Genomic DNA, 24,420 nt, shown 5'->3' on the forward strand with positions numbered 1-24,420 from the left:
ACACAACGTTGCACAGGTAAGTTACGCAAGTGTTGCTTTGCGTGTGTTTTTGCGTGCAGCACCTGGGGGAGATCAGTTGTACCGTCTCCGCTTCCACCAATCAGAGAGAAGACTGATTGACGTCAACTCAGCCCCCTGACAAGACTGCAGCACGGAACAAAAGTAGAAGTACTTCCGCAGTATGGAAATACTAAAACATACAGAAATATTAGCATCAAAATATACTTCAAGTAAGAAAAGTACTAGTGCAGAATCATAGAGTTCATTATTGATTGATTGTGTTTGTCGCTTTAACGATTGGGCTCATTTAAAGACTTTGCATTGTTTTGGTTACTCAGTCTATAAGAACACATCATCATTTATCAGTTAATTCATATTTTGTATTAATAATCCTAATCTGCAGAGTAACTAGTAACTAATGTTGTCAAACAAATGCAATACAGTAAAAAGTACGATATTTGCCGCTAAAATAATAGAAGTATCATAAAATGCAAATACTGAAGTAAAAATGATTTAAGGACAGTATTTGAGTAAATGTACTCAGTTACTTTGCATCACAGCTCAGATTCGTGTTCATATAAAGCAGACACGTCTTCTGCTGGATGTTTCTGAGGATCCGTGATGGTTCAGGGCTGATCAGCCGCGCCTCAAACTTCCTGAAGCTTTAACAGTTTAGAAACAGCCGCCGCGGGGTCGTGGTCCTGGAGGCGGTTCAGTGGTAGCTCCATCGGCCCGTCATGTGGAAACATCCCAACATCTACTGCACCGACTGCTACGAACTGGTGCATTCATGGTCCCCAGAGGATGAACCCTGACAATGATTCTGACTTTTTCTCCAGCGCCACCATGAGGTCCACGGTCAGGGTTTTCAGTCTCGACAGCTATTGGATGATTGTGATGAAATTTAGTACAAACACTCGTGGTCCAATCAGGATGAAGTATAATGAGTTTGGTGTCTTTTCATCAAGCACCGTCATCGAGTCAAATATTCAATATTTAATTTAAATACTTGCAAACGAACAGAAATTCAATCAGCCTCTGCTACCATGTGTCCAGTGCTAATTAGCAAACACTAGCATGTTAATGAACATCAGCATGTTAGCGTGTTTAGCTCCAGCTGCTGCCATGGCGACAGACTGCAGGACTTTTCCCTTTGCTTCCTGCTCACACTTCCTGTTTATTCCTGCTGTGTTTTTTTAACCTTACGTTTATTCTCTTGTACATTTTGATCCCACTTTTCAAAAGGTCGCGCTCTGCAGAGGTGTCATTACTAATGCCTTTAATACTGGTTAATCAATCATATTATTAATAGATCATTAAAAGAACAGCTTTTGGGTTTTGAGGCTTTGAGAAATTTGTCAGATTACTTGATCACTTCTGGAAAAAGACTTCATCTGATCTATTTATTAACAATGTATTAACATACAACTGTGGGCTTCATGATATTTAAGCCTTTTTTGATTATTGATTTTGACCATTATTCAGCAAAATGGAAGCGGTGAACACAAGCTAAAGGGGTTTCTGCAACCAGGAAAGAATAATTTATTCATTATTAACAAATTCATTAATTTATAAACCTTTTTTAACGGGCGCCCCAGAAAGTGGAACCCACAGTTCTGTTAGTGACTTTCATTTTTCCTCTTTGTTCAGTTTCAGACACTTGAATGTTTCCTGGATTTAAAGCTTTTTTTTTTTTTTTTTAAATCTCTCTGCTTTTGTATGTGTTTCATCCTAAACACCCACACCATGCAGACACAAGATGTGAGTAAGTCAGGTGGATGCAGACAGCCTGTGGAAACTATAGAAAAGGTAAAAGCTGGTTTCAGGAGTGCGGTTGTTTGGAATTTTCATGCACATTCCCTCGTTGACATTAAAGAAAAGCTTTGCGGTGCAGAGGTGGAAAGTGGCGACACCTCTGATTTCGTGCAGAAGTCATTACTGGATGATCCGTCCATCGCGGCCACGAGAAAAGAGCTAAAACGGGCAAAATGCAGGCTGTGGCATAAAGAGTGGTGGCAGTGGACACAGCTGGTCTGGTTCTGGGAAAGTTCAAAAACACCCGCCAGCACCTTGAAAGCTCTGTAAAAACATTTCTTATTGTAAGCAGTGAGAGGAATAACTCCCTGCTCTATGAATCAGACATAATCTATCATCTCCAGCAGTCAGCCGGGCTAGCTGTTTCCCTTCCCTTGCAGTCTTTATGCTAAGCTAAGATGATTAGCTCCTTAGTTTTTTCATTTTTTAATGCTACTATGTCATTTAAGGATCCTTTCAGAGTCAGTGTGACAGAATGAACAGAGACCCATTCATCATGCGTACAGTATCGCCATGACGACTGAACGAAGCCGAAAGGAAAATAATTTTTATGCTTTAATTTCTCAGAAAATAACGTTTCCTTTCATTTTACCAACAAACTGGAACTTGAACTTCTTTCCACATGCAAAACATTTTGGCTGTAAATGTGAAAGCAGAGGGTGAATTTTGGATTTAGTGGAGTGTGTGTGTGGGGGTGGGTGTGTGTGTGTGTGTTCTGGTCTGCCTGTGTCACTGAGTGGGTTTCAGTCTGTCAGGATTTACCATTTCAGCTGACACCTGCCACCTGCAGCTGAGTCTGAAGGCCACTCGATGCCATGAACTGGACCGATTTAGCCGGTCTGTAGTAGGACCTGCAAAGAGCCATCAAATACACCACCATGAAAGAGTTAAGTGAAGAAAACAAATGGTTTTTTTTCCCCATAATGCTTTGGGAGTGAACCGTCCTCAAACCCAGTCCATTAGCAGAGAAGCAAGGGAACATTTGATATGTTTTTATTTGTACAAAATCAACTTCCCAGCAAAAAGACAAACAACAAACAAGGCACACGATGTTTCAAGTACAGGCCGACTGACACATAATAAATATACACATGTGCTCTTGTTCTAAGGAAAGCAGACTGTTGTCTCAATGCTACCACCATGACAGGAAATCATCCCAGAGTTCAACATACACATTTATATAACTTTACCGCTGTCTGCATTCTGTAGATTCACCAATACAATTTACAGCCAATAAATTAACAGGATATAATCATAAATATGACACAAATCAGCTTTTCTCTGCCTTAGTTTATGATTTTCAACTAAATTTAATTTCAAGATCAGATATAAGAGTTTCAGATTCAGTCATTACTTGAAACAACAACTCATCAACACGGCACTGCGAAGTGTTTCCATGAGCTTTGAGCAGTCAGCGAGGAGTTTACATTCAGACGCAGATCACACACAGAAACTTTACATTAATATCTGCAGGGGTCATATAAAAATACAACTTTGGTGCCTTCATTTCATAACAGAATCTGAAACCAGCACAAAATGGACAGGAATAACATACACGACTTTCAAAATAAAGCAGTCTCTTATTTAAATTACAGCAAGATGCCCAAAGTCTCTTTGGTTCAGTAAGGCAAAGGTGACAGTGAGAGAGCAACGTCCACACGACAGAGGACGTCGTAGTGGTCTGAGCTCCCTTCACACAACCAGCATCAGCCAGAACTACAGAGGACGGTCGTAATGGTCTGAGCTCCCTTCACACAACCAGTATCAGAGAATGTTGGTCTGAATGTTATTTCTTTCATATAAATAGTGGGAAGAGAAACGATCGTGGTCACATGGAAACACTCGATGCACAGAGATCATGAGAAGCTAACAGAGTTTCCACTGAGATTAAAGGGTCAGTTCATAGGTTTTCTCCGGTAATTTCTGTCTAACTTGGGACAGTTTTGGTTCAATTATCCAGGAGGAGAATTCTGCCTTCAACCCAATTCAACAGAAATTAGGATTTTTTTAAGTATTAAAATGTGACATTTCAAAATGTCAACAAAAACTTGAACTTGCACAAAGGGTGTTTGAAGGGACGGTTGCTATGACAACTGTTGACAGGGTCTTCTGTGGATGATCCAATACAACAGGGACAGAGGATGCTGTAGAATGTCTCAGTTGGAACCACAATGGTCTGGATTCACAGATTCAACCACAGATGAGTGGCGTTTCTCAGAGTTTGTGTGAACTGACCCTTTAAAAGGTGCCTGTGTTGTTTTCAAGCGAACCATAAATTGGGTGTTAAACACGTTGTGTGTGTCCAAGAAAAACTAAGCAGTTGAACTTCAGCGCAGTTCTCTTTCACTCCACAGTTAAATTTTGAGGGCCATCCTCAGCTTCATGTGTGAACGGGGCCACGGGAGATTCGATTTGTTTGTTTTTACTGTTTCCGGTGCAAATAATTCTGACACACAACATGTGACACAGACCTCACAGACAGCCACTGAATAACATCAGCAACAGACGCATCTTAAAGTGAGTCCACAGGGATTCAGCCACTAACTGCAGGGATTTAGCCTAGCTCGGCTGCTACTAGCTAACAGGCAAACTTTGACACTAAATTTAAACAGTTGCTTCTCGACCTGACGGATGCCAGCGAGCCTGACGGAGACATTCTGTTTCTCTTTATTATTCAGTCGGACGTTGCGTTCATGAGAGCGACTTCCTGTTTGGAGAGGGGAGGGGCTGTTCTGTCCTGACCAATCATCAGTCAGTGTTCTGTCTAGCTTATGTCACTGTGGTTGCAGGGAGAAGTTCATTCTCGACAACAACCAAAGAAATGTTGATTTAAGAGCTAAAAGTTGACTTACAACAACGTGCACACCTTTCTGACAACCACATTCTTAATGACGGAGGGCTCTGATTGGCTGGTTTCATATATTTGATTACTTTGGGTTTGTTCCACCATGGTCCCACTGGAAGGCAGAGTTTAGGTATAAACTTTAAAATGGTCCCGTCGTGTCATCGTTATGTGAGGTTGGAGGTGTTCCGGTCAGGTCAGGCTCTGGTGGACCCGGTCTGTCCACGACGGCAGTGGGATCCACGAGAACACAGTCACGGAAGTTGCCGTTTCAAAGATGCTATCCAAAAGAAATAAGTTAACGTGAAGTCCTGACAGACATGTCAAAGTAAGGCTTGCTTTGAGCAGACTGAGCAGGTGGTGTGTTCAAGCTGGACTTGGCTGCCAGAGGAAACAGGTCAGTGGAGGAGGAGGTCAGAGAGAGACCAGGAAGTGTGTGTGTGTGTGTGTGCGTAGAGAAAGATAAATCCTCCAGACTGAGATCAGTTCAGAGCTTCAGATCCTCCTCTGAGACGCAGCTTCAGTCTTGTTTAAGTGCATGTGTGTGGTTAATGTCTCGTGTCCAGGACAGTTCAGGTCTCAGGTTTCAGGCTTAGACCAGTGGCTGCGATGCACTCGGTGCTCCTGTGTGGAGGAGGTGCAATCAAAGTGCTCAGTGCTCCTTCAGCCTGAGGAGGACAGACAAACATTAACACCACGCTGATAAGTTGAGTGTCAGTGACTTTTACAGCCATAAGCACTCAGAAGTGAACTCGCTGCCCATGAAGGAACATGATAAATAAATACAAGCTGTTAAATTACATTTATTGTCCTGGTTTCACAACATTTGTCTGATTTGACTGCTTCAGTGAACTGAGGCTTGCTGCTGTGTTTAAATTCTGCCTTCATATTGTGACTCAGTGGCTCTTTGAATCAGTAGTTTAAGAATTAAGTCAAGGAAACAGCGTATCAGATGTGCAGTTAAACGACATGGCAGCGTACACTGTGAACGCTACGCAGCATGAACGCTTCAGGTCTAACTTCCATAAATCACAACATCTGGATCTTTACCTCCAGACGCACATCTCATATGAAGCTGGTGGAGTCACTGATACAACCCGAGCTGCCGTGTGGGGAATAAATTTCATGCTGATGACATTTGGCAGCACAAACGGCCATAAGCAGCGTTTCCTCCAAGCACCTGGTTAATGTCGTGAGCTAAAAAAAGATCCTACCTGGTCTCAAAATGCAGGTCACTAATGTTTTACTCAGAGCTGTGGGTCAGTGCCAGTGTTTCAGCTCATAACTCACATTCATTAACCTGCAACTGCGCTTCCTGTCATTTAGTTCATACAGTCCTCGTACATTTTACGAGCTTAATGGTTTTTTTACTCCACTTTTTGTTCTGGCTTTTTGCTGTTCAGCTGCTCCTTCTCGGCCCTCCAGCACCTCCTGTTTGAGCCCATTGATCCTGACCTGACATTACTCAATAATCGATAGATCTATATGCACTACCACACTGACAGAGTGACAGTGAGGGTGGAGGTTTTCCATGTAGCTGCTATCAGTCTTTTTGCTGCAGTGGATCCAGCCAGCAAGGATCTTTTCACTGCGCTTAAACAAAGATGATCAGGCTTGAAGATCAGCTTGAGGATTCCAACTGTGTACAGATATTTGCTAAACTGCTAAATTTACTAATGCAGGAAATCTGTAAACTGACAACAACAATAGAAAAACATTACAGCACATGGTGCAATAACAGAAACGGGACTTACTCCACAGCTGAGATGGGACGAGATTTATTTGAGGCCAGCTCCTTTGTCACAAGTCGTAGCAAAAGCTGCGAACACACAACGTCAAACATTAGTTCATGAATTGATTTTATTACATCTGTTAGTTTCTTTACTATTTAAAACATTTTCCTGTTCTGTGCAGAGACTGTGGACCAAAACAGGAAAGCTGTGAGCAGCTCAACAAAATTACAGCTAAAAAAGGCTAAAAAGCTCCATAAAGCTGAGGTGATAATTCTCTGATGGTCCTCATTTGGTAACACGTTATATTTAAGGTCCAGTGTGAAGGATTTATGGGGATTTAATAGCAGAGTTGGAATATAATATTCATAATTATGATTTCATTAGTGTAGATTCATAGGGAGCTCCTCCTCCACAGAGGCCACCATGTTTCTACAGGAGCCCAGAGTGGTCAAACCAAACACTGACTTTAGACAGAGACTTCGATGTTTTTAGCTGCCAGCGTAGAGAAGGATGAGACTAACAGTGTTCAGATGGTTGCAATCTACACCCTCACCACTAGATGGCACTAAATCCTGCACACTGGACCTTAAAGGTACACACGCTCACCATGAACTAGCTGCTTATTAGCATACACATTAGTAGCATAGTGGCTCTTTATTAGTCATTAGAAAGCACTCAAAAGCAATTGATGCCTTATTCTTATTATGATCAATCAGCAGGAATTAGGAGGTTATTGAAGGAAAACTCTTCGTTAATGTCTATGGTCATACAGAATGAGGTGTTAATAAGTCCTGTATGAATTAATAAAGAGCCAATATACATGAATACATGTGCTTATAAGCAGCTAGTGAATATGTACATCTTCATAAAAAGGGCTACTGGTAATTTGATCCAACGTCAATATAAAAGCTTTGTTTAGTGCAGCTTCAAGAACAACTCACTGAAACTCATCAACAATCGTTGTAGTTGTGTGTACACACGCACGCACATAATGAAACCTCTGTTTCTGTATTTTCAAGCACTCACCAACAAAGCGAAGAAGTCAGCGGTCATCAGCATGTAGAAGACCTGATCCCAGCCACCTGCAGACAACAGCCCAGCCAGCAGGGGGCCCAGTGCTGCACCTGACCACACAAACACAACCACGATCACTTGTGGGTGCGTGTTTGATTCCTGTCAGTCTCATATTTGATGGAAAATTTTGCCCTGAGCAGTAACAGCCGATGGTGATATTTTACTGTCAACAGATCTCAAACCAGCCGCAATCACTCCTCACAGCACCGACTGTCACCTGAAGGCCTGTAGACGAGTGGTACTGACCTACAGATCCTGTGCCGTCGATGATGGCAGTGACCGTAGACAACGCTCTGGCGTTGCCTTTCAGACTCTTGTGGGTCCCCTGGGGTTAAAGGTCAGAGGGGGAGCAGAATGAGAGAGGGAGGTGCCAGGATGAGGAAATAATCATGTATGAACTAAGCAGATGGGAGTTAAGCATGCTTACCAAATCAGCAGAGACTGCAGTCGTGATGAGGGAGTACGGCCCATTAACGAGACCTCCACACACTAACAGCATGCCTGGGAAACACACACTGAGTCAGTAATGTTATGTTAGCCACCAAACTCCACTGAACAGTATAAAAGTCTGTACAGTTTCATTGTAAAACTAATGAAAATTACACCACATCAGAGCCGCCGCTGCTGCTCAGCTGCTGCACCTCATCCTCTGCTGTATCACACTGTGCCACGTAATGACATTTACTAATTCCCTGAAGCACATTGTGAGGCTAACAAGCCGCAGCTGTGACCATCACGAGCTCTTTAAGACTGAACTAACAACCAATCAGGGCTGATACTCTGACAAACTGAGCCAGGTCATGTGACCTTATTTGCCTGGAAGTCGTACGTGATGAGCAGCTGGACACACAGAGGGATACTTCACTCAAGTGTTTATATTTGTGTGTTGATATGATATGTTCAGGAACATTCAGGAAAAGACAGATTCATTCACACACTTCAACGCGCGCGCGCGCACACACACACACACTTGAGAGGTTTCGTTCTGCAGAGCTGCCATAAAAGCCGATTAAATCGGCTTGTGAAAAAAGTGCAGTGATATAATGAAATGTTATGTTCAACTACAGCATCATCACAGCTCTGTTCAACTTCACAAACCTGCTGTTTGCACTACTGTGTTAATGATGAGTACTGAAAAAGTACTCAAAAGTACATGCAATATACTATATATATATACACACACATATTTTACTGTGCTTAAATATTCTTTTTCTACTGTGTTACACATTTCAGCTGTGCAATAGTACAAAACACTATTTTATTTTCCATTTCTTCCACATGCAATTCAAATATTCAAGGAAATATCATTTTTAAACTCAATTAACACAGTTAATTTTTATTTTGTGTCCTTTTTTTATTGTCTATTTTGTTCTTTTTCTACATCTCCCTTTTATTCTTGCCATCATTGCTCTCTGTACCATCTTAATTTCCCCAGTGTGGAATCAATAAAGTTTTATCTCATCTTACAGACGTGGTCGTGTCACGACCTGTCCATGCAGTGTGGGACACTGGGACACCTGAGCGAGTGTGTGTGAGTGTGTCCTCTGTGCTGATGAAGCCATCTGCTGGTCGCTGACACCCACAGAAGGTCTTTTATGGTAAGAGCAGCCTGTCTGAGTGCTCCACTGCTGCATCGACTGCACGACACATCAAGATGAAGACAATCTGAAGCTATCTGTACAGCTACATGTGTGCAAATGACAGGAACATATGCCACGCATGTTAGCAGCCTCAGCTTCGGGTTAGTTAGGACTGTGTTTTACAGCTGGAGGATAATTTCACATGTTCGTTGCTGCTGGAGGAAAACAACAGATCACAGAGAAAGTGTCAGATTTTCTCCTCCAGTGGAGCAGCTGAAGGGTAAAATCCCGTCTGATTGGATTTTATTCCTCTCTTCACTTACATGCACTCACCACTTAAGAGCTTCTGTTAAAGGTCACTGCTGCACTTCTCCGTTGGAAGTGAGTCACCACATAAATGCCTCTGATTCTTCACTTTCTAACTCCTCAGATGGCTCTTTAGTGTAATTCTAAGACGAAGGCACAGACGCAGAAACTGTCCACCTCAGTCAGTCGCCACGACTGAAAAACATTATTTTAACATGAAACCTGAGGTCTTTTTCTCACAACAATACATTTTCATCATATTATGACATATTTCCTTTATCCGCTATCACTGGATACCAACTTATTCAGTTTAAATGTCTTTTTTGACAAAACGTATCTCATTGCATCAACATGCTGACTCATATTAACACAATCATCTGCTGTAATAGTGTGTTGTTTGGGTGTAAGTGTCAGCCAGACGGCGACTCAGCGTCTCTGGTCTGCAGAGTGTGAACGTTGCTCCGTTGTCCTCAGTATGGTTTTTAATCTGGGCAAAACACACAATGCCCTGTTTTATGAGGGGGTGAGACACAGTACTGATACAGGAATCTATGCTTTTACTTCCTCTTGAGACGTGTTATCGACACACTGCAGCCAAACATGGATATTTTTATTAAAACATGCAGGCGTTCTGAAATGATCCTGCAGTCTCTGTGTGTGTGTGTGTGTGTGTGTGTGTGTTAAAGAGGCACTAAACGAAGATCGTTATCAACATGGCGATGTGCAGGGTGTCGCCTGTCACAGAATCGTTGTATCCTGATACCATCGTTACTGCGGGCAACATGTCATGATAATATCGTGTCGTGAGCTAATCCGACTCCCACCTCTCGTCTTTAACCACATTGATCCTTTTCTCCTTTTAACAACGTAAAGAAGCTTCCTGTTGTCATAAGATACCAACTTCTCATGTTATAACGAGATACTTTGAGAAATAATGAGAAGGTTTTGTGATTTCACAGGATAAAGTGATATGTTGTTCTAACAAGAACATTTTCATGCACAACAAATAATTTGTTATCTGGTAATAACAAGAAAAAAATTATTAATCATGTAAAAAAATCATCAAGTTTTTGTCATGGTGGCAGAAAAACGCTGCTTAAGTTATTAAGTTAGGATTTTTCTTCCTTTAAGAATTCATTGAGCGCTATAAATACCAACAAACGGCAAACAGAAAGTTACTTCAAATCATTAAACACCAAAACTTTTCATTATGTGACGACACAACAGGAAGAAAACCAGGCCAACCTTTCATCATCAATAATTCATCAGTATTCATCAGCTGATGAATGAATTATGTGATCATTCAGCACCAGCAGACTTACCAATGGTCGGGCCCAAGCCAAACTCACTGATCATGGAGAAGCCATACAGCTGCAGGGCAAAGACAAAGCATGATGGTCAAAACTCACATGTGCAGTCACTGTTCACACATCTGAACTAAACGGCAGCAGCCTGATGTTACGTTCACACGTCTCCAGCGTTATCTGCCACTTCAGGTGCTACACAGCAGGGGGCGCCAGATGCAAACAGAGGCACGATGAACTGTTTGTAAAGTGCTGCAGGGTAACTGACATCTGACTGACATCTCCAAACACCTTCAGCTGAGAGTTGGTGTATTTATCTGCCACTCTGTGATGCTACTGACCACAGAACTGTCTGAACTTCCTGATCTAACTCTGTTTGAAGTCACGTGACTCGATGATTTGACTCTGACTTTGTGGCTGGTTGGATATTTAATGAACGAGTGTAGCAGCACAGTGGAAACTTACTGTGGGAGCAGCCAGCAGCAACATGACTGCACAGGTGGTCGCTCTCTTCCCCAGTTTATCAGAGATCACACCTGCCAAGATCCCCCCTGTGCGGGCGCGGGCGCGCGCGCGCACACACACACACACACACACACACACACACACACACAAGCAAACGTTAGGTTTCCATCACTTTCGGGGACATTACATAGACTTACATTCATTTCCTGGAGACTAACCACAACCATAACCTTAAGCACCTTAGCATCATCTTACATACTAACACACACACGCACGCGCGTACACACACACACGCACACGCACGCACTCACGCACCCATACACACACACCTCTCTTTCTCTCTCAAGATAAGATCAAGAAAAACTGTGAACAAAAGCACCTACCCACAATTCCTCCCACATCAAACAGGGTGGAGAGATCTCCGGCTTTCTTGGCATCTAGGTGAGCTGAGAGACACACACACACACACACACACACACACACACACACACACACACACACACACACAGTCTTTTGTCTGACACTTGAGAGGTGGTGGGAGGCGGTGCACAATAACAAGGTGACGTTACTCAGATGGCCACAGAGCGGCGCCGGGCTGAGATGCTGCATCGTGCTGCAGGTGATGTTACAATGCCGTGTGAAATACCCAGAGTTCAACCCGCGCTCCACCTCTTTTTACTGAATCTGAATCAAATCAAACCAGGAGATTCACAGTCCCGATGACAACACCCTCGTGCACAAAGAAACACTTCTCCTGGTCTGCTGTGAAGGAATGTGATCGACTGATTCAGTTCTTTGTGGAGGGGAACTCCAAGTTTTCAAAAACACAAAAATAAGTCCCTGTGGATTTGGGACAACGGGATGTTTTAGAGAGCCTGTCGACACCCCCTGCAGGCGCCGGCGCCATCGCTCTTTGAGGACTGCTTTATTTTTCTTTCCTCACTCGCATGCTATTTGTAAGTTCATGAGGATAATGTGAGTGCTGTACGTCTACAGCCTGCTCAGTATTATTTAGGGATGTGCTGCAGTTTAACATTATTATTTTAACCGTCTTGATTGCTTTTACTCGCGCTGATATTCAGCCTTTTTCTTTTGACTGATTCCCCCACAACTCACTCGCTCATTGCTCTACATCTCCTTCAACATATGACCATGGCAGTTAGTCACTGCCTGTCATTTACTTTAAAGGGTTTACATGTTTAAGTTTGCAGTCAAAGATAAAGAATGTGAATCTCCATTTCTGTTGTTCTCCATCAACTTGATTACCTTAAAACTTGTTTTGTGTGATGTTAGTTATTAGATTAACCATTAGCCATATCTGCCGCCTCAACCAGCTAAATATGGGAGGTCCTTGCCCTCCGTTTCAGGGTGATGTGACATCTGGAATATGTGTATTTAGTAAACTGGTGTGGATGGAAAAATATGATAATAATAAATTGCTTTGGTCCTCACCTGCCTTGGTGATGTAGAGCGGCAGCCAGAAGAGGAAGGTGTAGCTGACCAGCTTTGCAAACAGCAGACACAGAGAGAACTCGATCACCCCCTGCAGAGACAAACACAAACACATTCAAACAAGGTTGTCGGTGGAGAAGATTTTCAGCGACTGCCTGGTTTGACCGTCCGATGCAGCAAAACCTTCCTACAATAACTACCTCTCGAACTGTTGGAGCCATGCTAACATTCATCAGGTGACACAGACACGACTGCAAACGTTCTGTTTGTTAACATTCGACATAACTTTACAGGTGAGATGCAGGATTAAAGTAGCAGCATGCGCGTGATGTTCACTGACTGATGCTCAGCAGGGAAACAGAATCAGCTTTGGTAGCCTGCATGAACCAGCGTGTGTGTGTGTGTGTGTGTGTAACGGACCGGTATGCGTAAGGCTCCCATGAAGCTGATGGGGGACGGCTCCGATTCCCTCTTGACCACGACGACCGGCTGCACGGGGACGTACACGCTGTCTCTGGGCAGCAACAGCTCCGTGTCGTAGCTCTGGAGGGGGCACACGAGGCAAAGATCAGGGGCTGAACGATGACGGCACGCCGCCTTCGGGAGTTTTTTTTTTTTTTTTTAATGTTTTTTTTAATTGTTCTGGCTGCAACTTCAAGATAATTTGAAATCATTATAAATTATGTGATAACACATGAAAGATCGGAACAGAATTAACTTAACTGTGAAGCTAGAAAATGAATTTAAGATACTTTATCCAAATGAGAAACCAATTACAACACCAAACTTTTATTCTGGCAAAAAAAAAAAAAAAAAGACCCACAAACACACAATTCAATGCAAGCGTTACACTAGGACTGTTTTAACCCATTTGATGTAATAGGTGGGCGGGGTCACCGTATAGATGAATGCATTAAGTGGCTGTTTGGAAAGAACAATAAGAGGTAAACCCGACCCAACCATCATTTCAAAAAGGGTCAAGAAACCCTGAGGCCGAATCCAGATGATCCGAGGCCCCCCTCACAGAGGGCCTCTCAGTCCTAGACTCTACGACTGACCACAGAAGCCTCTTCCTGCAGCTTACAGAGAGTCCAGAACACAAAGCCTGGGGGGGTGGGGGTTGTGGACAGGCATCTGGATTCAGCCTGAGGATTGATTTTTTCCAGAGTCCATCCAGAATCCCACAACATCTGACAGACTAACAGCTGCTGAAGCAACCATGAGACAGCTGGACGCACTGAACAACTGACCTTCCTGTTCTGAACACTACCCTGGTAATAGCAGAACACCTGAATGGATCACAATAACAAGTTAAAGTGCAGCTTAGTGCAGTGTTGAGCAGGAAAATCCACATTCCAGCACTCTTCACACAGAGTGGCCAGTTCATCAGGCACACCTGTACCATCTAAAGCAGTGCTTTAATGGACTGTGATCTGGTTATTTTTCACTTCTGCTGCTCAGGTATTGAATTTCACTGAGTCTCTGGCTGTTACCTTGTGGGACTAAATACACAACAACACAACAAGAGATGCAACTTTAACGATGAGGAGAGTTTAACTTGTAGTTATCCCACATGACAGATGGACTGTATTCTTATCTCGCTGGTTTGAAGCAAGATGATGTCACATACTTCTGTGCACCAATCAGGATCTAGCAACATTTAAATCAGAAGGTGATGACAGTTTTTGGTCATCATCAATCAAACCTGATGAAACCCAAACAGTCCTGATGAAGCAGATGAGCTGAGAGGCTTTGACAGTTAAACTATTAATGAATAAAAAGAACAAACAGACACGTATGTCTGAAAAACGCAGATAGACATATACACAACATGCAGATAGCGACACACACCTGGGTGCTGTTGTCCTTGTATTGCAGACACACCTCAGTGTGTCCGTTTACACCGTTCCAGCTCTTGGTTGTAGCCTGCTTGAAGAAACAACAGATCACGTCATTATTCACACGAGCTTCAGTGTGTTTATTCAGGCATTAAAGGAGAAGTCTGGTGTTATGAATGCCATGAAAAGATCAACAGCAGCAGCCTGTTAGTCCGCCTCTCGCTGCGGTTCCCGCTGAAGACGCACATCTTTAAAAACAGCTCACATTATTTTGAAGGCATGGTCACTAAGGCCTCGAAAATCAAGGTGTGTGTGTGTGTGTAGCCATGGTGACGGTTGTCAGGCATCATGCTCTTCATGTATGTCCCTCATGTCACAGTGCTTTTTAGTCAGAGCCTGCATGTGTGTGAGTCACATGTCCGAGCAGCAGGAAACATGTATTCATTTACTCAGTGTTAAAAAATAGGACTTTATGGAGGCCAGTTTTTATTTCATCATAAAGTCAACAACTGTCTGAAAACAGAATAACCATATGTGCCAACAGCCATCCACCATCATAACAACATTAGTGTTTGCTCACCCGGAGGTGCATTTTTAAGGTGAAAGTTTTACTCGATGTTGATAAAATAAATGTTAAGTAGCAGCAGATACCTTCACTGCTGATAAATCAGCTGTTATAAACAGCATCAATAACTGTGTGAAAGAGCCATTTCTCACTGTATCGACCCTGTGGTGGTAAATGACTTCAGCCTCAGTGCTCACCTCTCTCCACTGACAGGTTTTTCCTTTGGTTTGTCACCAATCTGAATAATAATTAATCTTATTTTATGCCCCACAAATCCAGCAGGGTCATGAGTCCTGAAAGGAGACAGACTGATTGTGTTTCAGGATGTACTCACACTTTGAGCATACATGCTTTTCAGGTCATTTGGATCTGGAGAGGGAGAAAGACACAATAAGGTTAACATGAAACTCATTATTACTAATTACTGCGCTTTATGTACATGAACATATTGTAGCCCTCCAGCCAATGAGGAGGCTGCACTCACGCTCAATGAGGAAGAGGAAGCAGACGACGCCCATGGCTGCGATGATGAGCCCCGGTACGATGAAGGACAGGCCCCAGTTGGAGGAGACCCAGTAGCCGGCGATCAGGGAGCCCAGGATGTTTCCCACTGAGGTGTGGGAGTTCCACAGCCCCATGATGAGTCCACGCCTGACAGGAAGACACAGCAGGGCGGAGGTGACTTCGACAGGCAGCGAAGGCTTTCCTGCTGCAGCAGTTTCAGTACATTTTCCCAAAGCAGCCGAAAGGGTCACATCGTTTGTTGACAATGAAACAGAGCTGGTGCAGGTTTACCTGGTGAATGTTTGCTCGGTAAAGCTAAGGCGCAACAGGAGACACGTTTGCAGGTAAGAAGACGCTGGGCAGAAAACTAATGTCGTCTGTGGCTCTTCAGGAGCTGCTGTCTTGTCTCAGTCAGCTGATGAGCAGTGACAGTTAACGTGTTGAGAAAATGCTCTAAAGCTACAAACAAAGTGTCGCCGGTCAATGCAGAGACGGCGAAGATCAATCATGAAACTAAAAATTTGGCATTCCTCTTCTAGAGGTAATGACCTCTCCTCTGACAGGTGGTTTACAGAGCAGGTCTGCAGCACACAGAATGACCACACCTTACCTCCCCTTTCCAAACCAGTTGCTGATGCAGGTCACCACACTGGGCCAGCCAGTGGTTTGGACCAAGCCGTTGGCCACCTGAAATCATGAGAGGATGAACAAGGACAGGTTTCATTTTGCAGAGAGGTATTAAAAAAGCATTTGTTGTTTGGCTGCACGTCATCGGTGTGACCATGTCTAAGTGCATGTGGTGATGTTTGTGTGCATGTGTGAACACCCATCTGTGGTGCTTTCTGGATTTGGCCTGCTGGGTTATTTATTTATCTTCCTATGTGGCACTACATCACCAGCATCCCTCTGAGATGCAGAGAGCTGCTTGCGGTGCTTCATTAATTTCCTTGTGAATTATGATGAGTCTCACCTGGACAAATATGTAGAAGCCCAGGCTGTGGATGTTGTAGACGTAACCCAGTCCAAACAGGCAGGTGAACAGGCCGCTGGTCAGCATGCCCACTGTCAGGTACAGCCGAATGGGCAGGCGCTCCCCGATGATGCCGCTGCATTAAACACAACATCTTCATCATCAGCAGCAAGCTTGTCCTCTTTGAAAAGGTGCACATGCATTATTAAGATAAATTATCATTATATCAGCGGCATAAAATGCTCTTAAAATGACAATAACATCATTTATCACAATTACAACAGGTTTTAAAGGAATTATTGACACTGACAGATGAACAGCATTTCCAGTTCACTCACTGGAGTTAAAGAAAATGTACCACCTGATTACAAAACAGGTGAGATGGCATTAGGTTTGAATTGGTGAAAGGAGAAAAAGGAGAGCAGATTTCTGCTTTTTTCCTTTTTCAAATAACGTATCCAGATACAGTCTTGATTTAAATGCCAGGTGTACATTTCTTTTAGCTGTTTAGCTAATGTGTGATGTCTGAAAAAAAAACGCCCTCCTCTCCTGTTATTACCTGAGATACATTCCCACAGCGTAGGCACAGAGAAAGGAGTAGTCCATGGCTCCCAGCAGCTGTTTGTAGTTCCTTTTATCTGAGAATATAAGAAGAGAAGTACAGTTCAGGACAGGACGTCTTTCGCTGTGTTCACTGGGCCGTCCCTCAGCAAAGCCACAGAAAATGAGCCGTAAAAGCAGCTGTGTACGGATTCAAATCAGACTCAGATTTTTACATTTCTAGCAAACCTGTCCATGTTGAAGAGACAACATACCAACAGCAGAACATTTAGCATTTTGATTCAATATATTAATGAACAAAGCAGCTAAAATGGAACAAAGCAGATACAAACCAAAGGGCTTCCAGCTACAGTCCACGTCTGCGTGGGGAGACGGCAGCGAGGGCAGCTGGCTGCCGCCGCTGGAGGCGGCGGTGGCGACCTCGCTGACGGAGGAGCAGTTCTTATGGAGCTCGCTCTGTCAATACAAAGCAGGTAACAAGAAGCTTTACTTTAGCACGAAGCCTTGTTTGTGTCAGCTGTGTAATGCAGAAACTTTAATGGGGCCAACATGAGCGAGGTTTCAAGTCAAAAGGACAGAAACCCTGCATTTCTGTACGATGGTTTTATTGTGTAAAATGATTCACTTGTTGGTTCAGCACATTAAATTTTGATTTAGAACCTATTTTGATATTGCACGTGGCCAAAATATTATTTTCTTTATTTATTTTGATATTAAACTTTAGCTGATGTGTCACTAAGTCATCCTGATTGTGGGGTTTACGCTCTTATTCATCTCATTGTGTTCCACTCAGGAGTGGCTGAGTCAGGTGTTGGCTGGTCCGCTATTTGGCTTCATATCAAACCGGTTTGAAATTGTGACATGGGCCCAACCCTAAAAGGATGCTGTGGAATGTGCTTCACAGTGTGCATTATAACAATGAGTGTGTGCTACCTTGACAATGCTAATGGGTTTCCTGGAGAGGTGGAAGCTGGTGTAGAGCAGGAAGGTGAGGATGAAGGTGAGAGCTCTGTACCTGCAGAGAGGAGACACAAGAGGGCAGCACTGAGCGCTGAGGGACCAGAGAACACCCCCCCTGAACCTCTGAACTAAATCACAGCAGCATGTTTGATTTCAGTTTGAACTGAGGGGGTGAGACAGGACACCGCTGGCAGTTCACTCCTTCATCTAAGACGAAGCACTCATCATCTCACAAAGATTACTCCACATCTTAAAGGTAGCCACTGACGCGATCGACAGCAGGTGGTATTCAGGGATATTTGTGTAACATTAACACAAACTGGAAGGTGTGTGAATGACATTAGGCCTCTCCTGGTCCTTTTACGTAACAAGCAAACACATGAAACCTATGTAATCACCACCAGACTGTCCTGCTGCATCTGGCTGACTGAGATTACGACACACATCGGACGACGGGGAGAACCATTGTGAAATATGTAAGCGCGCAAAGAATAAGCTATTTCAGGAGTGGTTGAACGATATGTGATGAGACTATTATCCTGCCTTAATAAAGACAGATACTGACCAAATAGAATATCTGAGCCGACAGCTGGATTACAAAGCAGTCTAAGGGGAGAGCGAGTCCACGAGGAGGTCAGCAGGAACCAGCACAGATATCATGAAGAACACTGACCGAGCCGTCGGTACTCATGACAAAGCCAAACATACAAAAACAAACATTTCACCGCGGGTCAATGTCACACCCTCCTACTGTTTCATACATGCAGGACATCCTGTAACTTCAATGTTTAATTTGCATTTCATTCTGTTTGTTTCTACAGAACTACTCGTCTGTCCCGCAGCACAGACATCACGCTGATCCTCCTGCAGCACAGACATCAGGCTGATCTTCCTGCAGCACAGACATCAGGCTAATCCGCCTGCAGCACAGACATCAGGCTGATCCGCCTGCAGCACAGACATCAGGCTGATCCGCCTGCAGCACAGACATCAGGCTGATCCTCCTGCAGCACAGACACCAGGCTGATCCTCCTGCAGCACAGACATCAGGCTGATCCTCCTGCAGCAGACACTGGTGCAGCGGTTTGAGAACAGACACATTCTTATGCAACAGCTGGTGGGCAAGCTGTATGTGTGTGTGTGTGTGTGTGTTCCAGTGTGTGTCAGTGTGTCCTGACTATGGCAGGCTGACAGAGAGCAACAGCCAGACAGCTGGAAAGACACTGTGCTGACCCAGCTGTCACACAACATACTGTGTGCTAAAGCTGCACATGACCAACAGGGAAAAATGATCCAGTTCACAAAATTTAATTCCTGCCATAAAAACACTACCACGACAAGCACTTGTTTTTGATTGGCTGGCACGTGTCGAAGCAACAAGCCCCTCAATATGCATGATACTCAGGGCTGCACGATGAATGATTTAATTTAAAAACTGCAATTTGAGTTAGTCTAATTTTCAAATGCGAGAGGCCACAATCTGAGTTATATTATAACCAAGCGTCACCACCATGTTCACCACGGTGGAGATAATCAGAGGCTGTTATCTGACCTATAACCTGTCTGTATGCCGCAGTTTGTATTATTTACACTCGGGCAAATATGTTGTCCTTTGTCTCATTTCACTGTTTGCACACACAGAGATCAGACTGTACAGATGTGCTGTTCAAAGAACAGGTGAGCCTCTCCCTTCACAGACAACCTCTCTGATCACATCATGCTCTGACAGCTGGTTCAGGTTAGCTGCTGAACATCTGACTCAACAATATAACTTTATAGGCATCATTATCTGTGTCAAATTGATCAATTATGGCCCTCAAAGTCACATCAGGACTCCTAAACCCTTGATCACCTGAGAAGTTAGAACAATAAATCAGAGAGCAACTTAAAATTAACTCCAGGTAAACCCTCCAGCAATAAATACACCAATCAATGGCGTATTTGTGTAAGCATAGAAAAGACGCTGGTGCAGTTTAACATGTTGGTATGAGGTCAAAGTCGGCGGTGCTGCGTTCACTGCCCTTTGATCTCTAAGGCAATAAAACCATCCTAGTTAGCAGCACGGCGATGACACACCACCCCTCTCCCTGCACCTCCTCCCCTGGCTGACAGGACACACACTCATTACACACTTCATACATGTACAGTATGAAACTGAAACCACTCTTGCAGGACAACCTCAGGTGGGAAGAGAAGACGTTCTAAAGATAGAGCTGGCAGCGGAAGAACCAGGAGATCTGGACGAGCAGTGAAGAGTAGATAGAAGATTTGATAAAAAGTGAATGAATGAGACAGCAAAGTCTGAGGGGGAGTCCTGTCTGTGCACTCACGGTCGACCAGGCGAGTAGACTAATCCACAAGACCGTCCTGCACATAAAGACACTATTCAGCATCCCGATGTGGCCTGAGTGTTCAGCGCTTTGACACGGGCTCTTGTTTCTTTAATGGATACTGTATATGCTTCAGGGGGCTTACATATATATAGTAGTGCTTTGTCATGCACGTGTCTCACTGAAGGTGAAATCTACCCTCTGGCTGAAGAACTACTCAACCCGGGCAGGCTCTCGATGGAACTGAACAGCTTCCACAAACCTCACTACGACTGCATTTAGATGAAAAATGTGTCATTTTACCTGAATGAAAATCTACTCAGCTGCATATAAGATGTTACTTTTCACAAGAGACAACGTAAGTTTGGGATTTCTGTCAATTTAACTGGCTCGAACAGACTGAGACAAAATGTTACGATGGAAAAAACACCAGCAGACGTCCCAAATCAGCTAATAACAGGGTGCTTGTTAGCAGGCGAGATGTGTAATTTCAGTCTTACATATTAACTTGTTGTTTAAAATCAGGAAGCACCAAATCCCCTTCAAGGATAAGCCTGCTGATATTCTACATTTTTCTTACTGTTAACAAACCCCCCGAAACCAACACTGAATCTATTCAAACAAGTATTGTGTGCTGTATTAATCCATTAATACTGAATTTGTCGGGGACTATTTTCAGCTGCGGATTGATCCACATTCGGTGCCTGAGGATTGTGTAGGTGGATTGAGTCAAAATAAACAACAGTGTGTGTGTTGAAGGAACATTACTATTCTGAAAATTATAAAATTTAATGATTTTATATCTTTTGGGTTTTAATTTGCTCCTTTATGTGGACAGTTTTTGTAGCTTGGGCTTTGAAAGTGCTCTGTAATAAATAAATAAATAAATAAAGACCAGTATCATATTACATTATCATTATATCAAACATTAGTGTGGTTAATGCAGGCATCAGCGATTCAGACTCAGCTGTGCTCTCGAGCGGAGCACCCTACCTCCACAGGGTGTGTTTGGCCAGCTGAAAGCCCTCTGCAGAATGTAGTATTTCCTGTACTGGTTTAGCCACTATTCACCGGCCACAGCTGCAGATATCATGTGAACGCATCGATTGACCTTCCTGCTCAGACCCAGAAAGGTCTGCATGCTGACTGCTGCACTGAAATGTCCATGTTTCAACATATCCGAGAGTGTGCCGTGTAAACCGTGAGCTGAAATGAGGAGGAGGACTACGATGTAAAGAGACGACACACACACACACAGATTCAGACTCACCACTGGTCCCTGTCGAAGGACACCAGCAGGCGGATCCCAGGGGGAACTGTGGCCATGTTTCGACGCAAATATTGATGATCGCAGTGACGGGTAGCTGATGTGAGCTCACGTTGATGAGGTTTATGGCGTGCATGCAGGCGTGGCGGCGCTGCCTCGGCTCATCTTCATCTCAGAGGAAGCTGCTGGGAGCCGGGCAGTGAGGGGACACATGGCTGACACGGGGGGCACTGGAGCTGGATGGAAAACCGGGAGTCTGAAAAGATCATAAGAGAAGGAGAGGGGTGAGGAAGGGGTGATGTGAGAGGGAAGAAGAAAAGGAAACGACAACAGAGGAGAAAGGGTACAACAGAGGAGATAAAGAAGGAGACAGGAAAGTGGAGACATCCATCAGCGAGGAAATAGAAAAGGACAAATTCTTCTTCACCTCCTTTAAATCAACACACAAGTCAAATCTACAACAGAGCCGAAAGCCAAACTATGAGCTTTCATGCAAATCGAGCGCTGACAACCAAGAAAATGTGCCGTCAAATTGATTTTATTTTATTTGAGTCATTTATCGAGTGAAAACATCAAACATTCTCTGGTTCCAGCTTCTCAAGGTTAAGGAACTGCTGTTTTTGTCTGTATAAACTAAATGAGGCTGTTGTGTGTGAATTAGGATCCATCAGGTTTTTTGGTGTATCCTGGTTATGTGTTTGCATATGTAAACACGCTGCTTTGAGAAGCATGGATGAGCCTGATCATCCACTGATAATACCAGTGAGAGCGCTCCAATTGAAACAGGATGCTGCAGCATGTAAACACCTTGTCCAGGTCTCTATTCTCTACCATGTGTGGATATGCATCCTTAACTCAAGTAGTTTTTCTGGAGAACAAAAGTCTGACAAAACATCATTTGGGTTTGGAAATTATGAGACCAGAATACTCATCAATTTACCCCAAAATGAAAAAGATCCATTGATAATGAAAACAATAACTGGCTGCAGCTCTATTAAACTCTAAACTTTACATACTTCAGTTTAATTCATACACGAGTCACAGAGGTTTACTGAGGATGGAGTAAATACACATAAAACCCTGTGTGAGCAGGTGAACAGGAGCACCTGCAGAGGGTACGACACTTTGCTCTACGGCACAACACTAGCCGTCGTCAGGGGAGAAGAATTTTTCACACACTTTCTCTACCTGGGTTTGACCAGGTGTTTAGATTCAGACTAACACCTTTCACCTGAGTCTCAAAGCTGCTGAACCCTGTGAGACACACCTGGGCTCAGGTTTGCTGGGTACACCATCTGAGCCTCAGCTGCTCCACACAGCCACCTGCTTGGATCATCACATGTGGATCATTACATGCTTTGCAGAGGGGAACAGCAGCTGCACAAGATGGGCTGCTGTCTGCTACAGTGGAGCCGGGGGGCTGGTCACCTTACAGCCAGGAGGTCTATGCATGTCTGGACCTTCATCAATATAATCACTGCTGCCATATACGGCTGTAAATCTCTAAACAGAAAGAGCTTCCTGGTTGAGGCTCATGGTGCATCTTGGTCTGTTTCCCAGCAATAATGTCCAAACCACACCAACTGCACCCAGCCAGAGGGTGAACGCAGACCTTAAATCCCCCTTTTTATCCAACACGACTCCAGTGTTTACAGAGGAAGAGGAGAGCATCTGACCCCGCAGGCGTGGACAGTATCCGACGCTACTGTACGGACTAATGAGCGACATTTCCCGCATGTGTATCATATGTGCGGTAGCCATCATGGAAAAACAAGCTCCAGTCAACAATAATGTACCGACAGGGAGAAACCTTCCCCCCCGCCGCTGGAAACAAAGCGGTTACATCGCAGGCTAACGCCGAGCTTCCTTCTCAGTTTCACGACAGCTAGCTAAACCGCACCGCGGCTGGATCAGACGTCCAACCGCCGATCGTCGCTTGGTCTCGTGTCCGGACAAACTTCGCCACATTCCCGCTGATGATCTTACCTCTGGCCGGAGGAGTCGACGGTTCTGCGTCCGTTTCTGCCCTCAGCCGAGCGTGTCCTCCACTTCCTTGTAGTGTGAACGTTAGCGACTGTCACCTCAACACCACACACACACACACACACGCGCGCACACACAGCTGGACTGGCGGCGGCGCACGCGCTTCTCTGCTGCTCTGACGTCATAACCCGGCAAAACGTGCAAAGATTTCCACTTGGATGCTCCAACGGTGGCTAAAACATGATAAAATGCCAACTTAGATGCCCCTAAGTTAGATAAAACGTGATAAAACATGGAAAAGCTCCCTCTTTGGTGCCTTTGGGGTAGATAAAACATGACAGAATGCCCTCTTATGGTCTCTGGTCTTTCTGGAGATCTCACTGAGATGATACAACAACAACACAATCTGCAATATTTTAAGAATTTCCTCACATCATCTCTCAGTTTATCACAAACATTCAACATCAACACATCTGGAGATACGAGCTCTTCACTGAACAGGACTCGTAACTAAAGCTGTCAGACAAATGTAGTGGAGTAAAAAGTACATTTACCTGAGATATGGTGGAGTAGGAAGTTGCATAAAATGGAAATACCCAAGTAAAGAACAAGTACCTGAATTTTGTATTTAAATTAGAAAAATAGAAATCCATATTTTAAGTTCCAGGATCTTAGTCAGAACCTTTAAATGAGGCTTGATTTGCTTCTAATCTTGTGTCCAGCGTGTGTTTGGTGACTGTTTCCTTCACAGCTTCAGTTGGTATTGTGCAGTCATCGTCCTTAATTAACCTGACGTCTGGTAGGACTTCAGCATAGGTGTAAGTGTTAAAATGTAAATAACCGACAGGTGTAGTCTGGAGTCAATAGGGCC

General features: G+C 43.9%; 1 protein-coding gene across 1 annotated transcript; it reads right to left on the reverse strand.

Annotated features, from left to right (window-relative positions):
• Positions 1 to 2,792: 2,792 nt before the first annotated feature.
• Positions 2,793 to 23,686, reverse strand: slc37a1 (solute carrier family 37 member 1). Its single transcript, XM_041950711.1, has 20 exons — positions 23,553 to 23,686; positions 21,570 to 21,822; positions 17,943 to 18,024; positions 17,342 to 17,465; positions 17,008 to 17,086; positions 16,449 to 16,584; positions 16,089 to 16,165; positions 15,459 to 15,625; positions 15,309 to 15,343; positions 14,423 to 14,497; positions 12,992 to 13,114; positions 12,572 to 12,662; positions 11,503 to 11,565; positions 11,120 to 11,205; positions 10,673 to 10,721; positions 7,892 to 7,965; positions 7,711 to 7,789; positions 7,417 to 7,514; positions 6,412 to 6,476; positions 2,793 to 5,325 (listed from the first exon to the last, which is right to left on the reverse strand). Exons 2-20 carry the CDS (start codon positions 21,623 to 21,625, stop codon positions 5,310 to 5,312), a joined length of 1,575 nt encoding a protein of 524 aa, XP_041806645.1. The 5' UTR covers positions 21,626 to 21,822; positions 23,553 to 23,686; the 3' UTR covers positions 2,793 to 5,309.
• Between the last annotated feature and the right edge of the window lie 734 nt (positions 23,687 to 24,420).

Source organism: Chelmon rostratus, chromosome 13, assembly GCF_017976325.1.
Source record: "Chelmon rostratus isolate fCheRos1 chromosome 13, fCheRos1.pri, whole genome shotgun sequence".
Classification (NCBI taxonomy): Eukaryota; Metazoa; Chordata; class Actinopteri; order Chaetodontiformes; family Chaetodontidae; genus Chelmon; species Chelmon rostratus.